Genomic DNA, 23,625 nt, shown 5'->3' with positions numbered 1-23,625 from the left:
CGAGAACCGGTTCTTGTTCAGAACCGGTGCCTAGTGAACCAATTCCTTGGAATCGTTAACATGCCTGCTTAACGGTTCTGCTTAATGGTTCCGCTCGTTGCAAATGCGTCATGACTTCACACTCGCGCTGCTTTGTTTTGGTTCAGAACGCAGCAAACATGGCGTCGAGGCAGAATCGCTCTAAAGTTTGGTTGTAATTCAAGCAAAAAGGAGACAATACGGCCACTTGCAACAATTGTTAAGTTTCCATTTCGTCAAACGACACGCGCACAAGCAAGCGCGCAGACTGCGATCCTGACGGTTAAACATTTAAACGTCCGCTCCGCTGCCTTACTAGTCGGCACCAGAATTGCCCATCACTTGGATTTGAACATAACATGTATGAGAATGAACGTGGGTGTAGGCCTAGGTGTGGGCTGATAAAAGAGGGAGATACATAAAAAGGCGAGAGCAGCATATAGCAAAGCAAAAAGGATTTCATGAGCACTGTTTACTCTCGTTCATCAGCTGTTATTGCTGCCTTTACGCACGGCGGTGGGGACGAACCCAAAACAACACACAGCGGGACTCGGCGGTCCGGTGATAAGGAAATGTTTAACAAGACACTTTATAAAGACAGTAAGACACACTTAAAATAACGATCCCTGCCCATACAAAAAGCTCTGCCTTGGATTACTTGATGGAGCGATCGATTTGTATAAAACCATTCGCTACGTGTGTCTGATGACGGGCCATTATATTAATAATAAACAGCGCGCTGCACATAAGAACAGCATGTACATTGTAAAGCTGAGATGGAGCGGTGACTCCTCGTCGCTGGTGTGGTGAAGAACAAGCAAAGTGATACATTGTCTTTTAGCCTTTATGCCGTATTTATTCTCTTAGCCTACATGACTGACTACTGTGCAGTCAGTTCAACAACAACGTGTGACAGTTTGACCTGAGGCGCTCCTTCCACAGACCTATAAAGAAAGGGTTCCTTCACTAGAACGTAGTGACATCATCACGTTGCCCTTTCAGAGTAAGGGCACAATCATCATATAATAACACTTAACACACATTAAATATCTCGTATCCTTCCTGAGAGGGCAAACATGATGATTTTTCTGCATAAAAATTGTTAATTTGCCAAAGTTGACAAAAGTAAAAGTTGATTTTGTTTCAAGTGCAAATGAGCACTGTTAATATTCCAAAAGGCACAAGCTCTTCCCTGACTGTTTTCAGTCTGTGTTTTTAGTTTTTAGGGACCATAATGGCATTTGGGCTTAAAAAGCCAAACATTTATTTTTTTGTCTGGACCAATTAATGTGAAAATTGACAATTTCCTAATCCTAAAGTAGCCTACTCTTGATAATCTTTCAAGTCACACACTAGACACACCTCTGATCAAATATTAAAGAGAGATAATACAAACAAACTAATTTGTATTTATTCTCTCACCCAATGAGAATCGATAAGAGAATCGATAAGAGAATCGGATCGATAAGTAGAATCGGAACCGGAATCGGAATCGTTAAATTCTTATCAATTCCCATCCCTACAATCTTGGCAAGTGGAGTTACAAAGAAGAGAGGTTATTATGATATGAATGATATGTCCGTACATAATAAGGCCTTATATCAAAGGCTGCTGATTCACAATAGAACCATACAGTATACTGACAATCTGTTTGCTTTGGGATGTGGACACACTACCTGTAGACGTTCTGTGCAATCATTATGAAATCTTCAACACATATCTTACACGTTAGCAGGGGTTGAGCCAATTGAATACTGACCTGTGCGGGGAGGTCCGTCACCAGCTGTCTCTGCTTGAGGTTGGTCTCTCCGTCCAGGTTAGCTGTCTCTATGTAGCAGAGCCCCCGAGGGTCAGACGAGTACAGCAGCAGCATGTCAGCAGGGATGATCTCGTTACAGGATAGGCGCACAAAGTCTCCAACATGCACATCCTGCCAGCACTGCTGTATGTAGGCCTTCTGCTTTCTATGGGACAATATGAATAGACAGAGAAAATCAGTTGTTTAGCATTCACACTCACTCCTGCATGCAGCTTTTACAGGTAGTTCATTTTAAAGTTATTTTTTTTTTATGTATATACACTCAACAAAAATATAAACGCAACACTTTTGTTTTTGCTCCCATTTTTCATGAGATGGACTTAAAGATCTAAAATTCATTCCAGATACACAAGATACACATGTTAGGCTCCTCCCCTTTACATCATTAGACTCCTCCCCTTTACCACGTTAGGCTCCTCCCCTTTACCATGTTAGGCTCCTCCCCTTTACAGCGTTAGGCTCCTCCCCTTTACACCATTATGATCATCCCATTTACCACATTAGGCCCCTCCCCTTTACAACATTAGGCTCCTCCCCTTTACCACGTTAGGCCCCTCCCCTTTACCACATTAGACCCCTCCCCTTTACAACATTAGGCTCCTCCCCTTTACTGTGTTAGACTCCTCCCCTTTACCACGTTAGGCTCCCCCCATTTACCGCGTTAGGCTCCTCCCCTTTACATCATTAGGCCCCTCCCCTTTACATCATTAGGCTCCTCCCCTTTACAATGTTAGGCCCCTCCCCTTTACACCATTAGGCTCCTCCCCTTTACACCATTAGGCCCCTCCCCTTTACACCATTAGGCCCCTCCCCTTTACCATGTTAGGCCCCTCCCCCTTACCACATTAAGCTCCTCCCCTTTACACCATTAGGCTCCTCCCCTTTACTGTGTTAGACTCCTCCCCTTTACCACGTTAGGCTCCTCCCCTTTACATCATTAGGCCCCTCCCCTTTATATCATTAGGCTCCTCCCCTTTACCACGTTAGGCTCCTCCCCTTTACAGCGTTAGGCTCCTCCCCTTTACAGCATTAGGCTCCTCCCCTTTACACCATTAGGCCCCTCCCCTTACCACATTAAGCTCCTCCCCTTTACACCATTAGGCTCCTCCCCTTTACTGTGTTAGACTCCTCCCCTTTACCATGTTAGGCTCCTCCCCTTTACATCATTAGGCCCCTCCCCTTTACACTATTAGGCTCCTCCCCTTTACCACGTTAGGCCCCTCCCCTTACCACATTAGGCTCCTCACCTTTACTGTGTTAGGCTCCTCCCCTTTACTGTGTTAGACTCCTCCCCTTTACAGCGTTAGGCTCCTCCCCTTTACACCATTAGGCCCCTCCCCTTACCACATTAAGCTCCTCCCCTTTACACCATTAGGCTCCTCCCCTTTACTGTGTTAGACTCCTCCCCTTTACAGCGTTAGGCTCCTCCCCTTTACATCATTAGGCCCCTCCCCTTTACTGTGTTAGGCTCCTCCCCTTTACCATGTTAGGCTCCTCCCCGTTACCGTGTTAGGCTCCTCCCCTTTACCACGTTAGGCTCCTCCCATTTACATCATTAGGCTCCTCCCCTTTACTGTGTTAGACTCCTCCCCTTTACCACGTTAGGCTCCTCCCATTTACCATGTTAGGCCCCTCCCCTTTACATCATTAGGCCCCTCCCCTTTACAACAGTAGGCTCCTCCCCTTTACCACATTAGGCCCCTCCCCTTTACCACATTAGACCCCTCCCATTTACATCATTAGACTCCTCCCCTTTACCACATTAGGCTCCTCCCCTTTACTGTGTTAGACTCCTCCCCTTTACCGTGTTAGACTCCTCCCCTTTACCACGTTAGGCTCCTCCCCTATACCATGTTAGACTCCTCCCATTTACCACATTAGGCTCCACCCTTTACTGTGTTAGGCTCCTCCCCTTTACAACGTTAGGCTCTTCCCCTTTACCACATTAGGCTCCTCCCCTTTACCATGTTAGGCTAGGGTGCTAAGCTAACTAAGCTAACTATCGGGAGCAATTTGGGGTTCAGTGTCTTGCTCAGGGACACTTCGACATGTGGCGGGGAGACGGGGGATCGAACCTCCGACCCTGCACACCAGAGGCGAACTCCCTACCCACTTCGCCACTGCCGCGTAGTGAGATTCTCTGCTAAACGGATGAAGCCATTCTTACAACTAATAAAAAAATGCCTCCACGGATTTTTCCATGGAGTGATACCAACAAAAAACAAAACAAATTAGGATCTTAAATAGCCTACAAACAAAAAAAAACGTTTGAATAAGCTCTGCATGTTATTGGATTCATTCTGATAATATTGAGGTGGAATACAACCTATTACTATAACTGACGCTGTTCTCGATGCCTCAGTCAGGCAGACAGGAGTGCACAGTTTCATACACTAATCATAAGCCTATTGTACATCACATAGGCCTACTGTGCTAATTTTTCGCGGTTTTTAGTCCGTTTTATCTATGTGTTTTTCTTTGTGTTTAAGCAGGTCGTAACTGTGTTTTGAAAGGGACTGTGAAGTTTATTATTAACCCTCTGCCACCCGTCACTGCACCGGGATGAATTCTCCGAATCTGTATCTCATGGGGGGTCTCAGTGTCCCCCGCTCGTGGCGCAAACACTGCTGTGTGAGGATATGCACTTTTTTGCGTCCACTTTTATGTCGGACCGCTTCTTTTTATTTCGACCACAGCGTTCACAGAGATCGCCACAGGCTGCACTATTACGCCTTTACCCTCACACTGTGCCACCAAACTAAATTTTCCCTGGTCGCCACTTCTCCAACGGGTACTTCGGCGTGACCGCAGTGATCCACACCGTGTGGAGTCTATTTTTCCATTTCCCTTTCAGTCGGCGATTGCCACTACCGTCTTCATGCACTCAGTAAATTATATTAATTTGGGCGTGTCAATGACTATGTATGGTTAAATATGGGCGTTACGTGAAGCCCGCAAAGGCTGCGCCACATTTAGAGTTGATTGTGATTTATAAAGGGAAACAGGCGTAGGACGTGAGTGCGCACTGTTTTATAAATCAGAATATTTTTGTTCGCACGTACATCCTACATTTCTTCTGTACGCTAGCTTCCACGTGAATCCCACGCAAAGCTTTATAAATGAGGCCCCTGGACCTGTGTGACTCATTTCAAGTCAATAGGACTAATGCTGTGAGCCTGTCAACTTTGGGGCTTAATAACAGCAGCAGCAATAACAGGATTGCTTAGAAATTTAGCACGTCCTGCTAAATTGTGGGACTAGAAGCGTGTGTCAGAATAATAATAATAATAATCATGAAGTATAAGGGATAGTAATAGCCAGTGGCGTCACTAGGCTATTTTATTCGTGGCTAAAGCCCTGGATCTAATTTGATTAGCCCCAAATCTTTTTTGTAAAAAAAAAAATATATATATATATATATATATATATATAGGGGAGAACGGGGGAATCAGAGGCATCGGGTAATGTGAGCCACCCCCTGTATCTAGGCAACAGAAAACATTTGTGGTCATGTGAGATATATGTTTTCAAGCCCCTCTCATTTCCCCTTGGCCCTGAAAGAGAGGACCTCATGGTGCTGTGGTAAGCATGTTTTTTTCACCAAAATAGGTATTTTGCATGTAAAAGTAAATTTTCTTGCTGTCAACTTAATCAACTGTTGTGCCAAAGCAAATGTATTCACGTAGAAACACTTTTATCATACGTGTTGATTAACTACCAAAATATGAAATCATGTGATGCTGATAACTGAAGATTAGCCTGAAATGCTAAGAGAGGTAGTTTTTTCTCAAATTGTGGTGGTGGGGGAAAGTGAGACAGTGGCACAAGTTAAGTTTAGTCTTAAACATATGTTAATGTAATATTACATGACATATGTTTTATTTTAATGTCATACACATTGTAGAAAAGCCATCATGCCAAGGAAATACACCAGGAAGACGACTTGGGGCAACCACACAGAAAGAGCACCTTCTCATCTTTCCCTGTAACCTTCAGGGCTGGAATGTAGAGTAGGCCTAGTTGTAGAGTATGACAGGCTGATGTTATAATCCAGTTGGGTCTTCTCCTGTGTTCTGAGTCCCAGGCTGTTTTCCTATGCTTTGACCCCCAGACACTAGCTGGCTCTGAGGGTCCTGTGTTCTGACCCCAGACTGTGTTCTAATCTAACTGGTTATATCTGTCATTTGAATCTTATTAAAACCTTTTGAATTATAATATGTTGTATTTGATTTTGTATTTTGTTCAGAGTTACTTTCAAGTGTTTAGAAAATTTGCTTTGCTTAATTGACCAAACCCCATCATTCTTTTACTAGTCCGACATTAGTTCTGGAATGTGTGGCTAGCTTTCAGGATTCTTACTGTTACAATATGTGTTGTTATGGTAGTTTCAGAGTGGAAAAAGTAAGTGGATCAGTTTACCCCACAGCTGGGGTAAAGTGAGCCACATCACAACTTTTTTTAAACAATCATATTTTCACTGCCCTTTGTCTTGAAAAAATGCTGCTAATGCCCATTTCTAGGAAACATCCTGAATTAATGGGAAATGTGTACATTTGAGTGATAAATCATTTTAGCTTGCTTAGAGGGGAGCAAATCTAAAAAGTGGCTCAGATTACCCCATTCTCCCCTATATACACTCAACAAAAATATAAACGCAACACTTTTGTTTTTGCTCCCATTTTTCATGAGATGGACTTAAAGATCTAAAATTCATTCCAGATACACAATATTACCATTTCTCTCAAACATTGTTCACAAATCTGTCTAAATGTGTGATAGTGAGCACTTCTGCTTTGCTGAGATAATCCATCCCACCTCACAGGTGTGCCACATCAAGATGCTGATCTGACATCAAACCCTCCTTTTCTATTCTCCCAGACCGCCTGCCTCCTGTAGAGGAGACCACTTTATCCTGTCCAATGGTCAGAGAATTTGGAATCAAATTAGGAAGGCCTGTGAACTACAGAGCACGACCATACATGCCCCACTTTGGCATAACCATGCCTTCCCCCCATCGTTCACAGATTCAGCATTTAGAGATTGGAGCCGGAAGGGAATAGTAACGGTAGAGGACCTTTATATAAATGGCCAATTTGCTTCATTTGACCAGTTAGTATCAAAGTTTTCACTGTCGAAAGCTCAATGTTTAAGGTATCTACAGGTGAGGAACTATGTCAGACAGATTATACCATCCTTTGAATCCTTGCCCGCAGAGGATCCATTGTCTAAAACTTTGCTAGGCTCACCAGAAGCTAAAAACCTGATTTCATCTTTTGTGGGAATATTTTTAGACCGGCAGGACAAATCCACTTTAAAAATAAAGCAAGCCTGGGAAAAAGACTTAAACATTGGAATAACTGACGATGTCTGGGAGGGAGCGCTAAAAAGCATAAAATCCTGCTCTATAAACTCGAGGCTTCAGTTAATTCAATTCAAGGTCACACTTAGATTGCACTACTCTAAGATTAAACTGCATGGCTTTTTCCCAAGCCTTTCACCTTTATGTAATAGGTGTAAGATTGGTGGTACACTTGCGCACCATTTTTGGGAATGTCCAAATCTCTACAATTTTTGGTCTTTTATTTAAATGGTATTCTGATGTTTTGGATGTTCCCTTGGCTCCTGATCCGGAACCCGCCCTGTTTTGCCATTCCACAGCCCTGGAAAGATTGGACCATGAAGCACGTATAATCATAATTTATGGTATGGTAATCGCCAAAAGAGAGAAGGGTCCAGATGCAGCCACTGCCACTTGCCAGTGCACGCCCATCTGCCAAACACCCCCATATCGGCCAAACACGCCTACAGCTTGTTGCTATGGTTGCTCTGCACTAAGCTGTGTGACGTTCTTCCAGTTCCGTTCTGTTGGTTAATATCGCGCTAGCCAGCTAGCTGCTCTTGCTGCCGTCAATGTTGAGACCATTTCACCAGCAAAATGTTTAAAACAGGACATTACAGCACAGTTAAAAACAAGAGAATCAGTATCCGCTACATTAAACATGAATACTAAGTGCTCATAGTACAGGAGTTACGTCTCCAGCGAGAGTATGGATTACAACAGTTAGCTGGGACTGAAACAGACAACCCCCTTACTATTCTATATCAGGTAAGTCAATACAAATGTTTTATTCGCCTACTTCGTTACCTAATGTTATGTTTGTGTTATTCAAAGGATTTTGTTGGTTGGAAAATAGCTTAACGTTACAGACCAAATAGCTTCTTTATAAGTCTTATCTGAATGATAATTAGTATATGATAAAAATTATTAACATGTGTTTGTTTGTATATATTAAATTAGACTGGCATCTGGTCACCATATGAGGTAACAGGTTAGGTGTTACTGTTAACATAATTTTGGTGGCAATGTATAATTTATTTGACTATGTTAATTAATGACTAACATGATTTTTATGTGATGTGTCTTTTGTGAATAGATTTGCAAGCTACGAACACCTGATGACATTTTGGAGCTTTGCATCAACAAAATGGTCTGGGTCTCCATAGCCAAATCAGCTGCCTAAAGAACTTAAGTTGTCACACCTGCACGTCCTTCAATGGTGCTTTGTTGGTAGTTACATACGTTATAATACATAAACAAGATGTCATTGTATTTGTGTAGACTTAAAGGCTAAACTAGCGACTCAGTCCCCTCAAATACATCAGTGTAATTAAGTGACTGTTTTTCTCTATTTTTAGGTGCACATGAACTTTGTACAACATTTTGTCAAAATCAATGAATATCTCCTCACAATATGCTACCTGTCCGTACTGTCTGAGCGCTGAAAAAAATCTGATGTTGATACACAGCCTACATGCTGTGTTTTCGCACATCATTCTTTTTAGTTTTAGTTTTATGTTTCTGTGTACCTTGTGTTAATGTGTATGTTTTACTGTACTGCTGTGTGTCGGCCATGACCCTCTTGAAAAATACCTTTCAGTCAGAAGAAATGGATTAAGGGCAGTTATATTTGTTTGATTGCAATGAGCCTCATGAGAGACTCTGCTTCTGTTCCACATAGCGAGTCTCAGAGCTATACATCTGAACATATTTAGTGGGCTTTTTCAAAAAGCTCCAGCTCTTCCATACGTGCAGTAATCACAATTAAACAGTACTTGCTGGGTTGCCAAGGTGGTTGTCCGCAGGTTTGGGGTCTGCCTTTATTTAATATATTGTGTATTTTCTGATAACAAAGATTGTTTGTCCCAGAGAGCCTGCAATTCATATCAAATCAAAGATGTCACTGACCAATGGGTCTGCCATATTCAGTGTCAAAAACTTCTTGTCTGTTTTTGCTACACTTTGCCTGCTGTGGAAACAGACCAATTAAAAGAAGCTTCAGTGTCAAAAAGGTTCATTTAGTCTAACTTGGTAAATTAACTTGTATGTTCATGTAAATAAACAGACTAGTATTCATTTGTTTGTACCTTGACATGTTTCGACTACTTCCTGCTGTCTTCTTCAGAAGCGTCAGCTGTTGCTATGACGCGCGTTGTGTCAGCTGATGTTAAAGACTGCAGGAAGTAGTCGAAACATGTCAAGGTACAAACAAATGAATACTAGTCTGTTTACATGAACATACAAGTGTCTTCAGTGTCAATTAACCGTAAACCTTTGGGGTGGAAAAAGAGCGGAAGTGTGAGCCTTAACTTGGTCAGTGACATCTTTGATTTGATAGGATTCTCAGGCTCTCTGGGACAGAAAAAAAACCGTGTTATTTTAAACTAAGAAATATTAAATAAAAGGCAGCCCCCTGAACATACGGCCAACAACCTTGGCGACCCAAAAAGTACTTTTTTATTGTGATGATTGCATGTAGGGAAGAGCTGGAGCTGTTTGAAAATGTCCACTCAAGATGTTCAGATGAATGACTCTGAACTAGAGGTGGGCATAGATTAATTTTTTTAATCTAGATTAATCTAGATTAAAATGTCTCATTTGAATTCATTCATAATATGTGTGTGCTCCTAAATAATGACTCAAAGTAAGTCTTTGAGAACGTGTTTCTCAAGCCAGGTGGCGCATCAGACCAGGGGCTCATCTCCTGTGCAGGTGCACACCTAATGCATCAAGTTAACGCGTGTGCAGAAAGAGGATGTCACGGAACTCATGTCCGTTAGCTTTTCAATATAAGACTGTCAAAATAAAAGTCCCGCAAAACAATCGTTATTTTGGGGATTAACTTCTCCGCGTGAGAAATTTGAGTTGTAGGCTAGCGTGTGAGAGTGTGAGCTGGTTGATATGAGTGTGTCTCACGGCCAAAAGGGTGAGACTTGGCAGCTCTGTCAGTTGTCAAACAAAGCGGACGGACGTGGTCTCTATAGCAACGAGATCAGCTGAGCTATCACTGATAAAAAAAAATATTGTTTCCATAATGATTTCCATAGCCTTAAGCCATAGGCTAGCCTACATGTTGTGTAATTCAGTGATTTTCAACCTTTAATGAGTCGAGGCTATGCATTGGCTTTGGCGATTTCCCTTGCCTCTTTTTTTTCTCTCCACACAAAGCTCTCCCATTGCACACACGCATGCCCCGGCCGCTTCCGAGAGCACAGACTGTTAGAACTCCTACAGTAAACCAATTCCGCATTGCACAAGGTGCAAACAACCTTGGTCTTGTCGAGGTTTCCATTGGGAAGCTTCTTAAAAATACATTTTCCCTGAAGCAAACCCGGCGGCTTCCTAGCTGCATCCATGTCAGCACGTTACGTTTGATGTGGTAGGCTACACAGGTGCGAAGTCGGACTCGTTCTGACTCGTGCACTACAGTGCAATTCGGCGATATTTTTTTTATCGCCGATAAGAGTCTGGCGTTAACGCAGCACGTTAACGCCGTTATCGGCCCACCACTACTCTGAACGCAAACAGATACTCTGATGAGGACATATTGCCATGTGCATTTGATGATTTCCCACAAAGTGCAATGTTTCAACATATTTTTAAAACAAAACTCATTTTCATATCATTGTTGAGAAAATATATTCATTATTGTTTTGGCTGTAAATAAACTATTTGAATATTTTTGTCATTGAAGTCCATCATTTAAGAACCTGGGAAAGTGTCTGACTACACAACAACAAAAGCAGAACAGCTCATCAAAATAATGTATTTTTTTTAAGATACTTAGACACTTTACAAAAAAAAGTGCATTATGCACATACAATCAGTATGGAAAAGTATGTGAGATGTATATTAATAATACTTATATAAATATATAGCCTATATATAACATTATTATAATTTAATAATACTTCAGTCTCTTATAATATTATTAGCGACTGAAGGCTATTTACTTTTTATACAGTCACATGACAATTGCATAGAAAACCGACGTGATAATGTTAAGTCTAGCAGTAATCATACATGCTCACAGTTTCAATAAGCACTGCATAACATTTTGAATTGCACTACTCATAGACTTTAAAAGAGGGGTACTACAACTGCTAATAGGGATGCTAAAGGAACACTAGAGCAGAGAGGTGTGTATCTCCTGCTCTGTCCGCAGCTGGGAGGGACTGCTGTGCGAGGACTCTGCCGCCTGTCAGTGCTCTGGGAAGGGGGAGAGGCAGGGGAGGCACCCGCTGATCGTTGATTAGAGTAAAGAGCGATACTTGAGCAAAAAAGTCACCAATAACACCAGAAAAAGTAGCTAGATTTGTCTCTGGTCGCTTTTTTGAAGAAAACGTCGCCAGAGGTGTCTGAAAAGTCGGTAAATATAGCGACAACATCGCTAAGTAAGCAACAATGGGACTGAGCTGCGGGCTTGAATTAGTTCTGTAGCGTTACGCATGTGCACGAGCTGTGGGCGTGTTTGGCCGATATGGGGGTGTTTGGCGGATGGGCGTGTTTGGCCGAGCTGCACTGGCAAGTGGCAGTGGCTGCATCTGGACCATATTGCCAAAAGATGCATATTAAAACTTTGGAAATCCGACTTGGCCCCTCGGTTCGAGGATTGGCTGAAGGAAATGATGGGCATTTTGCACGTAGAGAAATTGAGGTACGAGATGTCCGAACACCCCCACAGATTCTCCACTATATGGGGCCCAGTGCTTCAGCACTTAAGAAAATACAGTATCTCACAAAAGTGAGTACACCCCTCACATTTCTTCACATTTTTCTTTATATCTTTCCATGGGACAACACTGAAGAAATGACACTTTGATACAATGTAAAGTAGTCAGTGTACAGCTTGTATAACAGTGTAAATTTACTGTCCCCTCAAAATAACTCGACACACAGCCATTAATGTCTAAACTGCTGGCAACAAAAGTGAGTACACCCCTTAGAAAAAATTTACAAATCGGGCCCAAAGTGTAAATATTTTGTGTGGCCACCATTATTTTCCAGCACTGCCTTAACCCTCTTGGGCATGTAGTTCACTAGAGCTTCACAGGTTGCAACTGGAACCCTCTTCCACCCATTTATGACAGCATCACAGAGCTGGTGGATATTAAAGACCTTGCGCTCCTCCACCTTCTGTTTGAGGATGCCCCAAAGATGCTCAATAGGGTTTAGGTCTGGAGACATGCTTGGCCAGGCCATAACCTTTACCCTCACCTTTTTTAGCAAGCCACTGGTCGTCTTGGAGGTGTGTTTGGGGTCGTTATCATGTTGCAATACCACCCTGCGGCCCAGTTTACGAAGGTTGAGTGCACGTGGTCAGCGTCGTACACAGAAGTTGGCTTTGGAAAATAGACGTATGAGTGCTGCCAGCATTGCTGAAGGGCTTGAAGGGGTGGGGGGTCAACCTGTCAGTGCTCAGACCATACGCCGCACTCTGCATCATACTGGTCTGCATGGCTGTCATCCCAGAAGGAAGCCTATTCTAAAGATGATGCACAAGAAACCCCACAAAAAGTTTGCTGAAGACAAACAGACTACGGACATGGATTACTGCAACCATGTCCTGTGGTCTGATGAGACCAAAATACATTTATTTGGGTCAGATGGTGTTAAGAGTGTGGAGCGGCTACCAGGTGAGGAGTACAAAGACAAGTGTGTCTTGCCTAGAGTCAAGCATGGTGGTTGGAGTGTCATGGTCTGGGGCTGCATGAGTGCTGCCAGCACTGGGGATCTACAGTTCATTGAATTCTAACATGTACTGTGACATACTGAAGCAGAGCATGATCCCCTCCCTTCATAAACTGGGCCGCAGGGCAGTACTGCAACATGATAACGACCCCAAACACACCTCCGAACGACCACTGGCTTGCTAAAGAAGCTGAGGGTAAAGGTTATGGACTGGCCAAGCATGTCTCCAGTCTTAAACCCTATTGAGCATCTTTGGGGCATCCTCAAACGGGAGATGGAGGAGCGCAAGGACTCTAATATCCACCAGCTCCTTGATGTCGTCATGAATGGGTAGAAGAGGGTTCCAGTTGCAACCTGTGAAGCTCTAGTGAACTACATGCCCAAGAGGGTTAAGGCAGTGATAGAAAATAATGATGGCAAAACAAAATATTGACACTTTGGGCCCAATTTGGAAATTTTTTCTTAGGGGTGTACTCACTTTTGTTGCCAACAGTTTAGACATTAATGGCTGTGTGTCGAGTTATTTTGAGGGGACAGTAAATTTACACTGTTATACAAGCTGTACACTGACTGCTTTACATTGTATCAAAGTGTCATTTATTCAGTGTTGTCGCATGGAAAGATATAATGAAATATTTGAAGAAATGTTAGGGGTGTACTCACTTTTGTGAGATACTGTAGCTGTGCGACGTTTGCCCCAGTTTTGTCTTTGTTTTAGCTTTGTTTCGTTTTCTGTTTATTTATAGCTTATTTTCTTACCAATTTTATCTTATTTATTTATTTAACTTTTGTTTATGTGAGGGAGGGGGGAAGGGGTGCGTATGTAATGTATGTAAGACTGCAACTAACGATTATTTTAGTTGCAATCAATTAAACCGATTATTGATTGATTGTTGAAATGATCGCCAACCATTTTGATAAACGATTAATAATTTTGAGATTTTTTTTCTGTAGAAAATGTGCAGGTTCTCTGATTTCAACTTCTCAAATGTGATCTTTTTCTGGTTTCTTTGGCCCTGTTATGACAGTGAACTGAGACGTCCGTGTGTGTTGGACATTGCAATACATTTGAGGACGTCAACATGGGCTTGGAAAGGCTGATCGGCATTTTTGACCGTTTTCTGACATTTTGCGGACCAAAACACTATTAGTTGCAGCTCTAATTGTGTGTGTTGATTTATTCTGTATTTTTGTTTTTGTTTGTTTTATGTTTGTATGTAAAGAAAATTGCAAAAAATCACCAAAATAAAAGGTTAAAAAGATCAGCAGTCAAACAAAGATCAAAACTACCCTTATTGAAACTATAACCAAGATCACACTTTTTAACATGAAGGATAATACACAGGCCAACAACAAACAGACACAATAGATGTTTGTTGTTGCCGCATCAATGTGACTGAAAGCACCAAGGAACCTACCTGCTGTAAACAGGGCAGGGCAGTGTGTTGACCAAACGATCAGACCTAAACCTGCGGTAGTCTTCCCACACATCCTTTAAGGCGGTCACTGACAACACCAGTATGATAGGAGCTAGGGCTACCTCCGGCTGGAAGGCTTCTACCACCGGCACAAAGTTAAGACAAGCAATGAAGAGGAAGTAGACGTTGGCAAAGCGATGGAGCTGCTCAAACAGGTTCTTGGGTAGGAAGGAGAGCAGGGAATACTTTGTGGTTCGGATCTGGTTGTTCTTATAGCGCTCCAGTGGTTGTTTGAGTTCCTGGTCCTCTCTGGAGGAAGGTACCACTGTCCTCTTCTTCTTCTTCTTCTTCTTCTTCAGGTTCTTCTTGGTAGATTGTAGAGGGAACAGATCTTCCAAGCTATACATGAGTCCACTCCTACAGTTTGTGAAACTACTGTTCAGCTTTCCACTTTAAAGCCTCACCTACCGGCAGCTGTTGAGTTGTACTTTTAATTCCGGGTTTATACTGTCCCGTGATTCTAACAGATCATATGTGGACATTTCCCCCCTCTGTCCCTTTCTAAGTAAAGACAATATGCACGGCAGGCAGGTGAGGTGGGATAGTTAACTACCTTGGTGACAGAATTCCTGGCCACTCCTTGACTCATGCTGCAGCACTCATGCTGTAAAAATCAAGGTTCAAGTGTTTCTGCTTGAAAAGGGGATTGTGTAATGAGAAAAGGAGGGCCAAAGAGCAGCAGCCAAGATTGTAGTGTCATAGAGATTTTCATGACGATCCTTCAAGATGTCTGTATGGATGTTGAAAAGGTAACGTGTAGATATATGGCGGCAGCTGAAAAGAGCCGGGCTCCTAAAGGGAGCTAAAGGTCTTTCAGTTTGTTTGTGTTTCACCCTGCTACAGTGTGCCATACCCGGATGAACAAAGCTGTTCATACAGCATTTCAAAAGTCCCATATCTCTCTAGCCCCCACCCATAGACTCTGACAACTCTGCCTATAGGCATGGCGTGCGACTGGAAGCTCTACTCATGTTCCCATGATAACAGGTTTACTGATGTTCCCATTCTACAATTCCATATGTCCTATTACAGTTGATTTGGTTGGCTGTCTTACCATAAAGCATTATTTCAATATTCTTCCATGCCATTTTATAGCCCAAATGCTCAATGCAGAAAAAAACAAAAAAACAAAAAGTAAATATATATACTATATTGACAAAAGTATCCGGTCACCTGCCTTGACTCGCATATGAACTTAAGTGACCCATTCCTAATCCATAGGGTTTAATATGACGTCGGTCCACCCTTTGCTGCTACACCAGCTTCAACTCTTCTGTGAAGGCTTTCCACATGGTTTAGGTCACAGTGGTTCTCAAACTATTTTTGTCATTCGCCACTTTGGAGGTGGGAATATATTGTGTCAACAAAATAGTAACAAAATAGGTCAGGCTTAAAAGTTTAAAATGTATTGAAATAAAATAAAATAATACAATTTAAAAACAGAGAAAATAGAAGCATCTGTGTCATTACTTTGCAATCTGAGCCAAATAAATTGTCAAAAACGATGAGCGTCAGTATGTGAGTCTTAGACCTGCATTAGTGGCTGCATCGTTCATTTTTATTGATATTGATACCATTATTCAGTCTCTATAACGATCCGAGTCTTTATCGATACTTTTCTATTATTTTGTTGAAAGAGAACTTGTATAATTACTTTAATTGCCTATCAGATGATCAGAGCTCAAGATAGGCCGATAAACAGGTCATAATTCCATATTTACTATTTATTTTATATTGCTGAAAAAACAAGTTTTTCACCAAAACTATTTTATTCAAGATTCTCGCCCAAAACTTATTTTTTTCTTTGCTACATTTGAACACATCATGATGACCTTTTATAGACATTTTCCTAATATTACCCAGCCGACCTGAACACAACACATTTGACACTGTTTTGACACTTTTTTTAAGCTAACTTGTTCTATATCCTGCCGATTTTAACATGGATTTGAAAACTGGATAACTATTTTTAACTGACGGGATTTCTCCACCGTCCGGTTGTGTGATTACTACCGCTGCTTTGAATGACTGTTGATGCGCACGGTGCCGACTCCAAACCCGATGCACATCGTCTGCAGCAGCAGCTGACGGACTTCTTTTTTTTTTTAACTAGACTGAGGCTGAGTTGAAGGAGTATTTCTTAAACTCAAGACCGTTGAAGGTAGGCCTACAACACTTGTATATGCAGTCTATGAAGAAAAGAGCAGAATCTCCGCTCTGAACTCAAAGACGCGCTACAACACGTTGCCTCATTGTGAGCCCAGCTGTATGATCAGTGTGTGTGTGTGTGTGTGTGTGTGTGTGTGTGTGTGTGTGTGTGTGTGTGTGTGTGTGTGTGTGTGTGTGTGTGTGTGTGTGTCTGTGTGTGTGTGTGTGTGTGTGTGTGTGTGTGTGTGTGTGTGTGTGTGTGTGTGTGTGTGTGTGATCAGGGGCCTTTTTCAGGTAGCTGGTTTTACATACTCTGAGTTTAATCCTGCGCTCTGAGTTGGTAAACACAGAGCGCAGGGTTGATGAGTAACTCTGGGTTTTCGGTTTCAGAACAGTGGATCAGCGTTGGGTTTATCAACTCTGAGCGTGTTCACTCTGGGTGGAGCATGTGCGTAAAAGCCATCGTCAATGGATCGCTGATAACATGATTCACCATGGAAACAGAAGAAATAAGTGCTTGATCCTTCCACTTCTCCACTTCTCAAAAAAGAAAAAAAGAAATCTCCGCTCCTCCCACTAGAGTTAGAAATATTAACGAATGAGCTTATGGTAGCCTATGGAGAAGAATTAACGGGATATTGTCTCATAACTCTGATCTAATCTCCTCGGCAATTCAGAAAAAAAAACAGAGCAAACATTTTTTGTCAAGATAATCATTTCGCTTCCGTATGAGAAGCCATTGTCTATTTTAAAAAGTTACTCATATCAGCTGTAAAGTAATAAAGCTGGCGCGGCACAGCATTGCTGAGAGTGTTTTATATTCACTGTATAATATGTTGGCAAGCTATAGCCTAATAGCCTACTGTGCAGTAAACAGAACAGACTGTCGCTTATTTTAAATGGGGAGTGAAAGACATTAACATCAGACACATTAGGTGACAGTTTCCATTGAAGAGCCTGATTGATTTATTACCAGATCCATTTTCCTCAAGTGATCACAGTTTAAATGATTATATCATTGTTATATTCATATTAGGCTATTTAACGAGGCTCGTCTGTGACTTTAGGATCGCACAAGTAATGATCGCGTGCAGCCGCAGCGTTACATGAATCCACCTGACATAAATCTGTTCAGTGGCACAGACGTTAAAAAACATGCAATACAAATAGGTTTATTAATCTGAATGTAGAGCATGTCACGATGTGTAAGGTGGCCGCCTATATGAACGGACCGAGGGCTGAGAACAAGGCTACTGATCAGATAAATGATCGGTCAAACGTAAAATCATCAGGAAATGATAAAAACATCCCGATGGAGATTTCTATGGAGTGACTTTGCTTTAAACTGTACAGGGACGCGTGTGACAGTGACACTCTTTCTTCAGTCGGAGCTGCAGCGTAAAGTGAAAACAAACTCAGGGTAGGTCTAACCACCTCCCGAGCAGGTTAGACCCACGGCGTATGTTGCCGCAGTAACTGACTCTCGGTTGCGCTGAACCTGCTACCTGAAACGGAAAACCCAGAGTTTCCACTAACTCAGAGCGAACAAACTCTGGGTTGCCTCAAAACCAGCTACCTGAAACAGGCCCCAGCTCCTATCTCCTCACAAAGTGTGGAGAACAGGCGCTTTCATCGGTCAGGTTTTGATGAAATTGACCCCAATCACAACCTCTGTCAAAACTTTGTTTAGTTCGGTGAATGACACAGTGTGTCCACTGTGTGTGTTGCACATCTGGCGCCACACTCTTTATCAGTGATTGCTCCTGGCCCGCGCGCAGAGCCGATGACGTCGGTGTCTGTTCTATCCACATTATTAAGGTTTGTACGTGTTAATTGAAGAAGGGAAATAGCAGGGGCTCTTCTTCACTCCTCCAACTCACGCTGGGAACCGGTAAAAAAAATATATATAAAAATAAAATAAAAACTATGTGCCACGGATCTGGACATATTTTCCTCCCGTTTGTTGCGCCCCACCTGTCATGTCTCTATTTGAGAACCACTGGTTTAGGAGTGTGTTTATGGGCATTTTTGACCATTCTTGAAAAGCGCATTTATGAGGTCACACACTGATGTTGGAGGAGAAGGCCTGGCTCTCAGTCTCCGCTCTAAATCATCTCAAAAGTGTTCTATCAGGTTGAGGTCAGGACTCTGTGCAGGCCAGTCAAGTCCATCCACACCAAACTCTCTCATCCATGTCTATATAATAATAATAATAATAATAATAATAATGGATTGGATTTATATAGCGCTTTATTTCTATGTGACTCAAAGCGCTTACAGGGTTCCAGGTTCCATTCATTCACACACAGTCATACCGGTGGTGGTAAACTACCATAGTAGCCACAGCTGCCCTGGGGCAGACTGACAGAAGCGAGGCTGCCATTCAGCGCCATCGGCCCCTCCGACCACCACCTCAAACATACAGCAGTCATACACATTCACACGAGGCAAGGTGGGTGAAGTGTCTTGCCCAGGGACACAACGACCATGACACAAGTGGCCGGGCTGGGATCGAACCGCCAACCCTAGGATCATTGGCCAACCAGCTTAACCACCTGAGCCACGGTCGCCCCTGGATATCATATGGACCTTGCTTTGTGCACTGGTGCATTGTCATGTTGGATTAGGGTTAGTGTATCCTGAAGTGCTTTCCACTCAGTAAATACTGTATTAACTATGCCTAAGTACCTCATACAACCCCACTTCTAAAATACTGAACCATCCCTTCAATATGTTGACTCACCCACAGAACACCTGCACTACATTCTTGTTGATCTTCTTATCGAAGCGGTAGCGTCTGTAATCCTCCAGCGCGTCTTTAAATGCGATGACAGTAAGAACAACCAGCAGAGGGATCATGGTGATTTCCTTCTGAAAGGCTTCAACCACTGGCACCCAGTTCAGTAGCACTAGGAACAGGAAGTAGAGGTTTGCAATCCTACAAAGAAAGCATAAAGCAGCAGATGAGTAATTAGACACTGCAAATGTACAACAGGAGCTGTGGAACCAACAAAGTATTTTTAATGGTGTACTACCAGACCAGCATGCATAGGGGTGGTAGGATGACCTAGAAGACAGGTGGCCGACGACCAGTAACCATGAGGTTGCTGGTTCAGTCCCCGGCACCGGACAGGAGGGTGTTGGTAGTAAAACTAGTTTAGGCTGGTGTTAGATCTACGGTGCCCACCATCTCTACCATTGTATCCCTGAGCAAGACACTTAACCCCAAACTGCTCCATGGGTGCTGTTCTATTGCTGACCCTGTGCTCTGACCCCCTCCAAACCGTAAAACTTGAGAGGGCCCAGAGGGGATATGCAAAAAGCCACATTTCAATGTTGTTTGGTCCAGAGACCATTATAATAATAATAATAATAATAATAATAATTGATAGGTTTTACAGTCATATGAAAAAGTTTGGGAACCCCTCTCAGCCGGCATTATAATTGACTCTGCTTTCACAACAAAAATATAAAAGTGGTATGTCTTTAATTTACCAGGAACAGCTAAGTACTGGGATGTTTTCCAAACAAAGATTTTTTGAAAAGCAGTATTTGGTTGTATGAAATAAAATAAAATGTGAAAAACTGGCTGTGCAAAAATATGGGTACCCTTGTGGTTTTGTTGATTTTAATGCCTGTAACAGCATGTAAAACTGATGACTTTAAACACAAAGTTGGTTGGATTATGTTGTTAAGCCTTGAACCTCATAGCAATGTCTGTTTAATCATGAGAAAATGTATTTTAGGTGCCTAAATGCAAGTTGCACTTCTCTTTGACTCTCTGCTGAAGTGAGACAGAATGGGATCATCAAAACAGCTCCCAAAAGATCTTAAAAACAAAGAGTATTCATTGTCATGGTTTAGGGGAAGGCTACAAGAAGCTTTCCCAAAGGTTTCAATTGTCAATTTCTACTGTAAGGAACGTTGTCAGGGAATGGAAGGACACAGGCATAGTGGCAGTTAAACCCAGGCATGGCAGACCAAGAAAAGTACAAGAGCGGCATATGCGGCGGATTGTGAGAATGGTTGCACACAACCCAAAGATCACCTCCAAAGACCTGCAAGAACATCTGGCTGCAGATTGTGTATCTGTACATGGTTCTACAATTCAGTGCAATTTGCACCAAAACATCCGTATGGCCGGGTGATGAGAAGGAAGCCCTTTCTGCGCCCACGCCACAGATACAGTTGCATGGAGTATGCAAAAGCTCATTTAGACAAGCCAGCTTCATATTGGAAGAAAATGCTTTGGACTTATGAGACAAAAATTAAGTTATTTGGTCTTTATAAAAAGCAGATGTTTTGGTGCAAATTGCGCTGAATTGTTGAACGATGTACAGATACACAATCTGCAGCCAGATGTTCTTGCAGGTCTTTGGAGGTGATCTGTGGGTTGTGTGCAACCATTCTCACAATCCTCCACCTATGCCGCTCCTGTTTTTTTCTTCGTCTGCCATGCCTGGGTTTAACTGCCACTATGCCTGTGTCCTTCCATTTCCTGACAATGTTCCCTACAGTCGAAATTGACAATTGAAACCTTTGGGAAAGCTTCTTGTAGCCTTCCCCTAAACCATGACAATGAACAATCTTTGTTTTTCAGATCTTTTGGGAGCTGTTTTGATGATCCCATTCTGTCTCACTTCAGCAGAGAGTCAAAGAGAAGTGCAACTTGCATTTAGGCACCTAAAATACATTTTCTCATAATTAAACAGACATTTCTATGAGGTTCAAGGCTTAACAACATAATCCAACCAACTTTGTGTTTAAAGTCATCAGTTTTACATGCTGTTACAGGCATTAAAATCAACAAAACCACAAGGGTACCCATATTTTTGCACAGCCAGTTTTTGACATTTTATTTTATTTCATACAACCAAATACTGCTTTTCAAAAAATCTTTGTTTGGAAAACATCCCAGTACTTAGCTGTTCCTGGTAAATTAAAGACATACCACTTTTATATTTTTGTTGTGAAAGCAGAGTCAATTATAATGCCGGCTGAGAGGGGTTCCCAAACTTTTTCATATGACTGTATATAGCGCTTTATTGCCTAGGCACTCAAAGACGCTTTACATTTCCTGGTTCAATTCATTCACACTCAGTCATACCGGTGGTGGTAAACTACGAGAGTAGCCACAGCTGCCCTGGGGCAGACTGACGGAAGCGTGGCTGCCATTCAGCGCCAACGGCCCCTCCGACCACCACCTCAAACATACAGCAATCATACACATTCACACAATAATATATATAAGGTAGGTTGAAAAAAAAGTAGTTAAGTAGCTTAATAACACAATGGAATTCTCCATTTTACCAAAGTTGATTTATTAGTATTAGTTGATAGGTCTGTTTGTTTGTTGTATCTCTTCACCTCCTAGATGGAAATTAGCCCGAAACTAAATCTTGTACAAAACATCTCTTTGCATTGTAAGAGTCAAATGTATTTTGTACAAGGTCCTATAAAGAAAAAGAAAAATGTAAAAAATGGGTGCTACTGTCACAAGTAAGAATCTGACCTGTGGAACTGCTGGAAGAGGTTCATGGGGATGAAAGTCAACAGGCTGTACTTTGTAGTGCGGATGGCGTTGCTCTTAAAGCTTTTGGAGGTTGCCTTGTAGTCTTGTTGGTGTGGCCCATGGCGGGCCAACACCTTCCTCCTCTTGCCACTACCTCTGTGTGGGAGGCTGTGGGCTTCTGTGGAGCTTTTGTTGGGCAGAGCAGCAGCAGGGCTAGCGTACCAGCCCTGGCCTGGGTCTACCACCAGCAGCTGCCTGACCCGGTGCTGTACCCAGTGGAGACGCTCCATCTCCCCCACACAACACACCTCTGGCCTCCACCCTGGAACCTTCACAATGTCCACATCCTGCAGGGCAAAACACATGGAATAATTTGGTGTCCAAAAAACTTCAAGACTTCAAATTTCAAGACTTTCAAAAAACTTCTCAATCGATCTGTTTACTAAGACGTCTGTTACCTTCCATTGAGCAACCACTTTTTATTATGTTTTTAGTGTTCATTTATTTTTCAGTCCTTGCTTGAGTTATTCTTTTCATCCCCCTGTATGTTTGTAAGGTGTCCTTGGGTTTCTCTAAAAGGCGCTATATAAAACCAATATATTAATATTATTATTATTTAGTTTTCTTCTCTGTGTATCATATTGAAATTAATCAAATGTTAATGCTGATCCCAGCTAAAGGACAGATTCAGGGTGAATTTCAGGAACACAATGTAATAAATAGGGCTGTCAAATTAACGCGTTAATTTCAATTAATTAATCCCAGAAAAAATAACGCGTTAAAAAAAATTAACGCAGATTAATCGCACTTCTATAGTGCCCTTTGACCCGGTGCAAAAGGGTTGCTATGATAGCGCAGCTGCACCTGTAACTTGCGGACACGGCCCGCACGTGATTAAAGAGTAAAGATAGAAGCAGGGAAAAGGGCCGAGGGCTCTATGGATGTGTTATGGGAAGCTTCAACTCTCAGTATCTCCCAATCTTCCTCTCACTTTTGTTTGCTAGCTGCCTCATCTCCCGTTTAAACGGACTCCCGCCCCATATCACTCTTCCCAGCCTATGCCTGCCTTTTTTCCTCGTTGTGTGCATGTGTGTGTGCGTGTGTGTGTCAACATTTTAGGTAATGAGAAGGTTGTCTGTCTGTTGTGGGAGATAGACAGTCGTCATTTGGCCTGCTTATTTTGTTTGTGGTTTTAAGTAGAAAAGTTCCTAATTTTATTTCATGTAGACACCTGGCTGAGGGGAGTAGAGAGAAGTTACGAGAGAGAGAGAAAGAGAGAGAGAGAGAGAGAGAAAGAGAGAGAGAGAGAGAGAGAAAGAGAGAGAGAGAGTGAGACAAAACAAAGAAACAAACGGTAGGCGATACACAGTATCAATATAAAAAGACATTTGATTCTAACAAACGATCCTGGAGAATGTTTGTTGACAAATCACCTTTGTCAAAATCGATGAATATCTCCTCACAATCTGCTACCTGTCCGTGCTGTGTTAACGCCAGCTTTTTGACTCCACCTTTAACTACCGTGACTGCCACACACTTTACAGTTATGAGGCATCTGCTGCTGTCACACAACGGGAGAGACTTGCTGTTGAACCATTTCAACCATTGTTTTGCTTAAAAC

General features: G+C 42.3%; 1 protein-coding gene across 1 annotated transcript in view; it reads right to left on the bottom strand.

Moving 5' to 3' along the window:
* Positions 1 to 22,369, bottom strand: part of atp10d (ATPase phospholipid transporting 10D) — a gene marked incomplete at its 5' end in the record, with an annotated part of 80,731 nt that extends 58,362 nt beyond the window's left edge. The window contains 3 exons of the mRNA XM_080042761.1: positions 1,778 to 1,982; positions 19,236 to 19,430; positions 22,005 to 22,369. Of these exons, the coding sequence (XP_079898887.1) occupies positions 1,778 to 1,982; positions 19,236 to 19,430; positions 22,005 to 22,369 (765 nt within the window). The remainder of the gene's footprint in view (positions 1 to 1,777; positions 1,983 to 19,235; positions 19,431 to 22,004) is intronic.
* Between the last annotated feature and the right edge of the window lie 1,256 nt (positions 22,370 to 23,625).

This window comes from Ammodytes marinus, assembly GCF_949987685.1.
Source record: "Ammodytes marinus genome assembly, chromosome: 15".
NCBI lineage: Eukaryota > Metazoa > Chordata > Actinopteri > Uranoscopiformes > Ammodytidae > Ammodytes > Ammodytes marinus.
Note: the sequence above shows the minus strand (reverse complement) of the source record. Positions and strands in the feature narration are given on the sequence as shown.